This window comes from Leguminivora glycinivorella, chromosome 6 (genome assembly GCF_023078275.1).
Source record: "Leguminivora glycinivorella isolate SPB_JAAS2020 chromosome 6, LegGlyc_1.1, whole genome shotgun sequence".
NCBI classification, from domain to species: Eukaryota; Metazoa; Arthropoda; class Insecta; order Lepidoptera; family Tortricidae; genus Leguminivora; species Leguminivora glycinivorella.
Window position 1 is genome coordinate 13,482,078 of NC_062976.1, and position 10,978 is coordinate 13,493,055.

Consider the following 10,978-nt stretch of genomic DNA (forward strand, 5'->3'; position numbering starts at 1 on the left):
TAATTAATGGACAACCTTTTAACCACCAAGAGGGCACCTTACACTGGTCCAGAAAATCGACTTTAAGGTTTAGTAAATGTCGCCTGGTTTTCGAGATTTTCACACTTTTTAAAATTTTAATGTCGATTTTCTGGACCAGTATAAGGTGCCCTCTTGGTGGTTAAAAGGTTGTCCATTAATTACCGGGCACCCCCCCGTATATTCAACCTTAAAGCAGAATGGATTTACTCAAGGTTGAAGTTAAGCGACACACTTGGCAGTTATTGAACATTAAAATTCGTTGGATACTAAAGTGAGATGACGGTAAATACCATGTTTCTTTTTCATTTGTTACCACTTGGTACAAGTGAAAAAAAAACCACTTGTGACAATATGGTGATAACAAGTAAGAATGACCCATAATTTCTATGATTTCTGGAATTTGAGAATTTCATGGCACCTTGATGACGTATTGTGGAGAGTGAGGATAAAGTAACGAGATGTCACGGGAAGAACATGCCGACTTAGGATAAAATGCGTGGTACATATTTATAACAACTTGCTTCGCTTGAAGGCCTGTTCTAGTTGCAACTAACGGGCACGACAGTATGTGGTCTCCTACAGTCTCAGAAAATTACATAAGCTGTAACTTACATAACATTTTGCTTAATCAACCAAAATTCCTTCAGGCGAAGTACCACGTAATCATACCACGCATTTTATATAACTTATGCCTGGTTTTTGAATGACATGATTCCTCTATCAAATTTCGTGAGGAATGTTCAGACACAAGGCATTTTATGTATGTACTCGATTGCTGATCCATTGAAATCGTACATTCAGCCTTGCATCAAATGAGGTAGTTCTATTTTTTTATACATATTGTTAACGATGACATAGTGATGTCAAATCCGAGTTTTCCACCTCGAAAGCCCACCGGGTCATTATTAAATACTTGAAAAACCATGACTTTTTTTGGTTCTTCTCATATTTCACCATCAAAAACTTTCTTAAGGGCTAAAGTCATTATGAACAATTTTAAGAATAATAAATTACCAACAAAATAATATAAAAAGTATCTTTGTGGCCCCAGTAGTTTCTGAGATACGCTTAGTTAAAGTTTTCACAATTTCATAAAAACACAGTGTATAGTCATATACTGAGGGTGAGTTAATGTTATTGTTCTTAAACTACTTAATAGGACACGGGCATGTCCTTAAACTACGACAACCAATGTTAGTAGGTCCCGCAAGGGGCCATTTGGTCTGCTACCACCCTCCCGCCGAAATCCAGGCACCGAATAGCCTTGCTGCGTTTCATCTATGTACAGTGCCAGTGCCTTTGGATGATGATTGGGTATCAGGTATGTTGCTTACAGCTAGTCATTTTGGATCCTAAAGTTTACCGGACCCAGTAGCTCACGCTGGAAGGTAGCGAGATCCGAGGCACGGTCTTGTCGGTCGCCGACCGCAGGAAGTTGGGGGCTAAAGCAGTAAGTGTAAACACCAGCGGCACTTCCTCTTATTGAAAGTGCACCTCACCAACGTGCATATAGTGCGATCTGTTTCTCCACCATCTTGAAATCGAAAAGCTTATCAAAACATCATCCTCCTGGCTCTGCAATGTATCCAAAGCGGTGAGTTGGTATTTAGCTGAGCCGTCCCGCAGGTGGCTGCAATACTACGTATATGATCGGAGTTGAGCTTTGTAGAGCATGGAGAGTGGATCGACATGGATTTCACCAGACAGTGGCCGGATCCCAGTGGAGCTGAGACCGAAACCGAGTGCCTTTTTGGATCAGTTGTTAGCAGAAGGTCACTTTCCTGGTTTCCGCTGTACGTCGGTAGACACAGGTATACGATCGCTTTCTCAGAGCCCAAGTAAATAATTATCCACAAAGCGGACCTCTCACCACCCCGGACCCGGTCACCTCAAAGAATCAGAGGCATTGTAGAAAATGCCGTCGCGGATGTACACACAGACCCCAGCATCTGCTCTGAACTTGTCCTCCAGTGAGTAGCCTGGGTAGTTGATGTACGCCGCGTCCGCTGGGTTTTTAATTTGCGTATTCGCCAAAAAGAATATGTGCGGCTTTTCGATTTCAGGATGGTGGAGAACCGGATCGATATAGTGCACGTTGGTGAGGTTCACTTTCAATGAGAGGAAGTGCCGTTGGTGTTTACACTTACTCGTATTCTTTTTCTTTTTCGTTTCATGTTGTTGAAGGGTACGGGGTGGGTGAAAACTGGTTGTCAAGGTGTTGCGTTTACTGCTTGGATCACTTGAACTAATCAGGACAATGAGGAGCTCACTTAGAGATTGCCTCCTCCTCCCATCCAGTCGCCATATCTGGCACGGTGGAGCTATTCGCGGATTTTTCACTAGGTGGCGGGGCAGCCTTTTGCATGTGGCTGCCGTACAACTGGACCTCAACTTCCTGCGGTCGGCCACCGAAAAGACCGTGCCTCGGATCTCACTACCTTCCAGCGTGAGCTACGAGGTCCGGAAAACTTTAGGATCCAAAATGACTAGCTGTAAGCAACATAACTGATACCCAATCATCGTCCAAAGGCACTGGCAGTCTGGCACTGTACATAGATGAAACGCAGCAAGGCTGTTTGGTGCCTGGATTTCGGCGGGAGGGTGGTAGCAGACCAGATGGCCCCTTGCGGTACCTACTAACATTGGTTGTCGTAGTTTAAGGACATGCCCGTGTCCTATTAAGTAGTTTAAGGACATAACATTAACTCACCCTCCAGTATATGACTATACATTGTGTTTTTATCAAATTGTGAAAACTTTAACTAAGCGTATCTCAGAAACTACTGGAGCCACAAAGATCCTTTTTATATTATTTTATTGGTAATTTATTATTCTTAAAATTGTTCATAATGACTTTAGCCCTTAAGAAAGTTTTTGATGGTGAAATATGAGAAAAACCAAAAAAAGTCATGGTTTTTCAAGTATTTAATAATGACCCGGTGGGCTTTCGAGGTGGAAAACTCGGATTTGACATCACTATTTCATCCTTAACAATATGTATAAAAATTAGAACTACCTCATTTGATGCAAACCAACCCCCCCTGAAACATACGATTTCAATGGATCATGCAACCTGTATCCGATTTCACGATGGTAAATAAACATCGGTTTGGGTCATGTTGTCTAATGATATCGCTCAAGTGATCGGATCGAATACGGGCTGAGCTCTGTTATTAATCATTATTAATGTACTTACACTTAATGGACTGTTGCATGAACATTACTGTCGAGGTTATTTGATGTACGTACGATGTTAACATGAAACGAGATTTTTCGGTCAGTCGAGATTAGTTAGTATTTATTGTTACATCTCTATTCGAAGTAAAAAATGGATGAATTAAAGGGGCTAACTTTGCGACGAGTACCAAAACTAAAAATACAGTGAACTAGTAATTTATAATGTGTAGTTATTGAGTCCCAAATAGACCTCTTATTTACAAAGTCCCTCCGCCCATCAATCTATTTACAGTCCTAGTTGTTAAATATAACATATAAGTAGGTATATACTATGTGTTCCTTTAGGCGTAGATTTCATGTTTGAGGATGTTTCCGTGTACCTATAATTTTGTGTCATGGACAATTGGACAATAAATGAGTACGTTTATGTAGAGGGAGGTGAGGCGTAAATAATTACAGATAAAATGTTATCACGAATTTCTTTTTTATGAGCATTTGATCCGACACACACGGTTTTCTAACGAAGTCCCTGCATATCATATTTGGGAAATCGTCATGAACCTCAATAAAGTGGAGTGTAATGTGTGAATCGGTGGTATTCACTGGCAATGTATGCGTGTGTACGTACGTAGGTGGCGGCAGTGTGGTGGCGGGCCGCGCGGCCTCGGCGGCGGGCCCGCAGAGTTGGGAGTCGCCCCAGAGCACCCCGGTAAGGCCGCCGCGGCGACTGCGGCCGGACAAGTAGTCGCTGCACTACTTTTGTATCGGTTTTCATTATTTTTGTAGACTTATCTGAATACGTATTGAGTCTGCCCCGCAGCGTGTGTTGTGTCGATTCAATCTGTTGATACTTAGATGCTGAATTAGAGAAATGTGCCAAACTTCTGATGTGTTGCGTTTTCTATGAGAAATCGCGGTTGATCGAAAGTGAATTACAATCTCGTATGAAATTAGCATAACGCGATATTGGTACATTTCTGAAATTACTAAATTACGCTTTTGTGATGTGTTATCTATTCTTAGTAAACCATGATCTCTACTTCTGATAGTGTCAGTCTTTCAATACTTAAGTATTTTCCATAAAATTAAAACTGTAATGAGATGCGCTTAATTGTTATGTTGTACAAGAAAAGAAAGCTTAGTGTTGAGTCCGTGGGGCACGAGGCATGCGCGAGTGTGGTGGGGGTGGAGGGGGCGTGGCGTAGCGCGGAGCGTCCGCAGGTATACTGTTGTGCGATAGAAAATGCTTATTTGTCTGCTTCTCAAATGTTCTATAGCATAAGAGCTATTCAGTTTATTCAATTCTGTAGTAAAAGTGGTTTGAAAATGCATGATAATTCTCTGACGTTTTTAACTTCATTTTTAATAGATACTTAAAATAATGGTATTAATATTAAATTGCTATTAAAATCATTAAAATTAATATTGTTGAGTTCGTGTAAGATACCTATATACATAAGAAATGAGAACAATCTTTGTGCAAAATAAGAAATAACCAAAGAATATAATCAAAAAATCTTCCAACAAAATTGACGGATTTTGAGAACATAATGAATCTAATGTTGTAAAACATAGTAAACCCCAGTTTCAGTAATTGCGACAGGATGGTATGTGGTAAGTCGGTATGGAGTAGGTAGAGTTTACCTTTTTGGAGAATGATACCAGCTTGTAGAAGTAGAAATATTTTTGTTTTTAATTAAATTGTTCCATTTCGTCAATTTTGTTAGAATTTATAATCATTTGAGCATCCGTTTATAGTAAATTCTGTTAATCTTACAATAGTGACTTGTAAAGTCGTCACAATATATTACAATCGTGACTATACGAATACACTACTCTTTTACATATTTTAGTATAATTATACATATATTTATGTGTGTAACATAATAACATATTTGTCTATTTATGCAAATGACAATATTCTAAACCGGCACGAAAATAATCATAGAATAGCTTAATTTTAGTATTAATATTTTAAGCGTATCTTTAGTATCATAGTTTTTTGTATACAGGGTGTATTTTGATAGCGGGTCAGTAAGGGCAGCTATGAGATGCCGTAGTCCTACGTGAAAATGGTCTAAGGGGACCATCCATCGATTTCAAATTGATGAAAAATGGCATTTACAAATTTTGGAAAAAACATACAGGGTGCGAGAAAAAGGGCATTTTTAACAAACTTTTTTTTTTTGCCAATCGATCCCATTCCTATCCAGGATCAAAAGCTTGTATGGGACCAAAAAAAAATTTCCGGCTAGAAAAGTCACAAATGGCGAAAAACTTTTCCCATACAATTTGTATGAAAAAAATATTTTTTTTCGCATGGTGTTTTTTTTATGCCAATCGATTCCATTCCTATTCAGTATCAATACTTGCTTAGGGGTCAACTCACGGCAATGCACTAAAAACCCACAAATCAATGGCTACATTTTACTATGGGGAAAATATCGAAAAAGTTTTCTTCAATTTGTGGCTCTTTAGTACATTACCGCAAATTGAGCCTAAAGAAACTATCGATACTGAATAGGAATGGAATCGATTGGCATCATAAAAACACCATGTAGAATAAAAAATTTCATACAAATTGTATGGGAAAAGTTTTCGCGATTTGTGACTTTTCTAGCCGGAATTTTTTTTTTGGTCCCATACAAGCTTTTGATCCTTGATAGGAATGGGATCGATTGGCGTCAAAAAAAAGTTTGTCAAAAATGCCCTTTTTCTCGCATCCTGTATGTTTTTTCCAAAATCTGTAAATGCCATTTTTCATCAATTTGAAATCGATGGATGGTCCCCTTAGACCATTTTCACGTAGGACTACGGCATCTCATAGCTGCCCTTACTGACCCGCTATCAAAATACACCCTGTAAACACGGTGTAACATGAGGAAACCGAAAGATTTTAACTACGCATTTCTGAGGGCAAAATAAAGATAAATTGTTATATGACGACAAACCAATTTTTGGCAAAAAATAATTTTTGTGTAATTTTATTTTAGATTTATTGGATGTATTTTCACATAAAAAGTAAATTTTATTCCTAAAACTGGCACTTAAGTTACTTTTTGATATGTATTAACGAGGAAAGTTAGATTATGTCCGATAACGGCATCATCGCCATCAAAACAGCGTTTTGTTGTGAGAAATAAGTGTTATTTTTTTAATGCTAATAACTCTGAAAGTAGGCGAAATCCAGAAAAGTTTATATGACATTTTACTCTTATAATATGATGAGGAATACGTTGTTAAAATTATTCGATTTCCTCATGTTACACCGTGTATATTTATTTCTCTTCTAGTATATTCTTTGACTAGCTATAACTATGCTGAGTGCAACCTTTATGTAGTATTTATGACATTTAGCAAAATTCGAGTAGATATGTATCTTGAAACAAATGTATTATACATTTCATTTGTTTTAAGATAGACATATATATCAAGATATGAACAACAGTGCTTTTAAAATATTAGGAGACTGTTTTGGGACAAAATATGTTTGTTGTAATTTTATACATGTTTCCTTGACTGAGTCTCAAATTTTGCATACTTAGTTGCTAATATTTTTTAAATATCTTTTCTCCTTGACATTGATAACAGAGGAAAGCTCTATTAAGAGGAGAGCCGGGTAGTGTGGTGTACGTGTAGTGTGTATGGCCGATAGTCTACTATCATATGTTTATCATAGAAATATGATCATAGGCAACATGCCGTCCTTTTTCTTCACGCAAATGGGAGGCAAACAGACGTATGATCATATTTGTATGATAAACATTATGATAGTGCAGGTGTGTGCGTGTAGTAAGGTGTGTGTTGTGTGCAGAGTACTACGGAGGCGGGCTCGGCGGCGGCGGCGGCGGCGGCGGCCCGCGGTGATGAGGCGCCGGCGCCGGCGGCGGGGGGCGCGCGCGCGGCGGCCGCGAAGGCCTCGCTGCTGCAGAAGCTGCTCTCGCAGTGACTCCCACTCACTCCGACACTCGCTAAAGTTGCATTTATTACTTTATCGATCCTTCGGGTGGACGATACTCGACGATACTTAAATTCCATCGTAACGAACGTCGTCGTTCCCGGTTACGGTCTACGCGGTACCTCTACGGCTGTAAATCTCGCGGCGCGAGAATAATCATAGTACACGTATTTATAGAATGTCTTATAATTATGTCGATATGTAGTCTAGTAGTGCTAGTTATATATGGAGTTGTAAAAATCGTTTTGTTGATGAAATATTTTTGTCTTGAGTTCTTTGAGAACGTTGTTTAAGATTGATCTTTACATTTCTACGAGTAGTTTTTTTTTTCGAACGAGATTTTAGTTCGAGACGAATTATGATGGTAGCTTCCTGCGACGGAAAATAGTGTTACAATGTACTCGTACGCCTAGTACATACATCATGTACGATAGAAATGTACCGTGTGCAATATGGTATAGATATAAAATCATATTAGGCGTTGTGAACGTTTATGTAATATAGTATGAAAGTCAGATGTTACCTGTTATGACAAAGTAATTTGTATTATAGTATACTAGAGACGACAGAGTGAGTTTTAGGAACTGGAATGACTTTAAATGGAATCATAAGAACATTTTAGTTTCTTGTGTAACAGTGACAGGCAAGTGATTCGAAATGATTGAAATAAAATTCAGCTTGTCCTAAAACTCATTCTGTATTCAATGAGACATCAAGTGAAACAAAGAATAATAATAATGATGGCGTGTAAATACTGTGTTGTTAAATTAATTATATATAATTATGTTGCTTTAATGTAAATATTTTTTTAATTCTTTGTGTTTCATGTGCCTATGGTATATTTAATTTTATGTTATCCTCGTACATTGTTTTCTTCAGAATTGAATTGCTTTATTTATAATTTGACAATTATTCAGACTTCTATTCTAACGATGTTTTTATTATATTGGTTGGTAGTCTTGTGCATGTTTATAATGTAAGTCTTTCTGGGAATATTGTTAGCCCCCTAGTGCAAGATCGTCTATAGTTTACATTTAAAACATCGCGAGTGTTATTGAATTAGGATAGTCGCAACGCTAGCAGTCCTACTTAGATCGATAGGAAATTGTTAAGGTAGGAGGGCACTGGGTAGAGCGGGCGGGATGTGTTAGACGACCGGCGCGGCGGGCCGCACTACACGATGTGACGAATGGTGTGGGGCAGCGTGAACAACGTCGATATTACTTGTCAACTATTGTACATACGGCTGCCTTCTAATGCACAAACTTCATATGTCAACTACGGCTACTTTAGATAAGGAATTGACCGTGTAGACTAAAGCATAATGTATTATTTCTAAAATCGGCTAAAGTTATAACTTCAATTTAAATCATGCCCTTCTTTGATCGGAAAGTAATCAATATTCACCGCAATAAAAATATCATTTTATTTTCAATTTTAGTGATCAATAGGGCACTGACTATTATTTTAGTATTTGTAAAATATATCATAGTGCTCCTATTAGCGGTCTCTAATGTAAAAAATATACTAAATTGACATTTAAAATAACTATTTTATTTTAAATTGTATAGACGTTATTCACTAACTCGAACACTCGGGACCATAACAGGCTGGACAATGCAACACAGTTCCGCGCCCTGGTCGTCGCCGGGAGCGCACCAACGACTACTCTTACGAACTACTTAGCTCAAGCGGCTCAACTACTATAGTATTCGATGTCTTATACCCGCGATACAACATTGGCGAATGACAATAAATCAAACGAATATAAATAAGGTATGTACTTAAATAGACTTGGGGGTACCAACATTTCAAATGCATAAATCCTACCGTTACTTTGCAAACTCACTCTTTTAAAGCGACACGAGTAGCACGTAGAATCACGACAAAGAGTATTGTGATGTTTTAAGATTTTACCTAACTAATGAGTAACGTACAAATAGTCTGTAGAAGATATCCACAAACCAAAACGAGTAATTTGTATAGGATAAGAATATTTTTCTACCAATGAAAAGTACCATAGTTTGGAAATGTAGACTACTGACCAATTTGTTTGTGAAAGTAGTTTTGGGGAAGGGCACATCGGCTCAGTTGGCTCAGCGCGCAGGCGCTCCGCACCGGCTTACCGTAACGCTATAACGATATCTACATCTGGAACTATGATTACTGCAACTGATTATTTTTTATTTCCTCATAAAATTATTAGATAAGATTTGTTTTATATGTACTAAAGGTAAAAGAGTATAGCAATATTTCTATTCATTCCATTTATTTTAAGGGGGGCGAAAAGTCAGATAGATAAATATCAAATCAATACAGTACAAGTGATGGCCTTTTTAATATGACAACATTTAACAGTAATAGATGAAGATTAGTCAGTCCACCTACACATGCATATATTTACATACGAAATATATGGACTTATCGGATCGCTAGAAGGAAGCGCATGAAATGCCGTCACTTATTTACATCACGAAGCGAATAATTGTACACTAAAGTTATATTTTTTGCAGATTTACGCTAACATAGTGAATACCTCATGATGTCTCTTAAATAATCTGAAGACACGTCCATACACCACAAGCAGTTAAATATGTAAATTGAAAAGATGTAAATAAATAGATGCAGAAAATACATGACTAACATAGGTGCCTGGAATTTAAAATATATAAAGAATATTTTTTCTAAACACCCAAACAAAACGATAAATTTTGATATCGAATAGCTACATTAATAAATTTACGTATTTGTATGAGATACAATTAAAATTATTATAAGCAGCGGTTAGGAAAAATTAAGATTTTCATTCATAATCTATAACTGTAACTCTAGGTTTAAAAACTCCGGACAAGTGAGAATGGGCTTAATATTATATACGATTGTCGGTGATTTGTATGAAATTTGGTAATAATGTATGTAAAGATTAGCACCCATCACACATGAACCAGGAGAACCCGTCTTCCAGTTCGTAGCGATGGAGATTGAATTATCACTTGAGTTGAATGGGCTTCATATCCAGAGTTACTTCAAACAGTTACCTTTCCGTTCTTCATAATACTGAAATAATTGGCATCCAACCAAAGGTCATCGAAAATATATTCCTAACATATAAATAATGTATTTTGGTAAAGAAGATTTTAATGTTAAATGGGCTTTAAGAATATATGATTATGAATATTAATCGTGTATAAGCAGTGTTAGAATGTTAATTGTCTTGGTGTTTTGGAATGAATACACTGCATAAAATATTCTATTTGACTAAACCTACAAATTAATTCACAACTCCGTACTACAAAATGTTAAAGCGATTGATCTAGTTTATGCACTTATCTAAACTTTTGTTCATTTTGATCCGTGACCATTAACTGGTCCCTATTGGATAAATAATGTTATATCTATTGAATTTTGTAAAGTATTTCACTTGAAAGGTATGTCATGAATGATGCTTTTGAATTGGAATATATTATAACATTTTCTCAATGTAATCTAGACTAGGCATCATCTATTGCCACAGAGTAAATTTAAACTAGAGATGCAATTCATAGGGTCCAAATTTTCCATCCAAAATATCAGAAATATAAATTGGGATTGTAATTTAATGACGTCATCGTCAATAGACACGTTGCAGCAACTAATTTACTCTGTGGAAAAGACCTTTTATCACTGAGCATATTGCGTCCTGAAACATTGATGAGTACGGGAATCTTTGTTTCAAAGGGAAAACATAATTAGTTCTGCAGATTTTAATTATATGTTATGTCCGTTATTTATTTATTACTTACAGCGTGTTTTTGTATCACTATTATTTATAATCAAAGATTA

At 37.1% G+C, this 10,978-nt stretch overlaps 1 protein-coding gene across 7 annotated transcripts in view; it reads left to right on the forward strand.

Moving 5' to 3' along the window:
* LOC125227614 overlaps positions 1-7,754 on the forward strand; it is a 72,117-nt gene extending 64,363 nt beyond the window's left edge. For 5 of the 7 annotated variants that reach the window (XM_048131967.1, XM_048131969.1, XM_048131966.1 and 2 more), the window contains one exon: positions 3,831-5,226. In XM_048131967.1, coding sequence (XP_047987924.1) covers positions 3,831-3,943 — 113 coding nt within the window. In that variant the 3' untranslated portion in view covers positions 3,944-5,226. Of the gene's footprint in view, positions 1-3,830; positions 5,227-7,012 lie in introns of those variants that run through there. The other 2 variants (XM_048131965.1, XM_048131963.1) reach the window with 2 other exon arrangements.
* Positions 7,755-10,978: the final 3,224 nt, after the last annotated feature.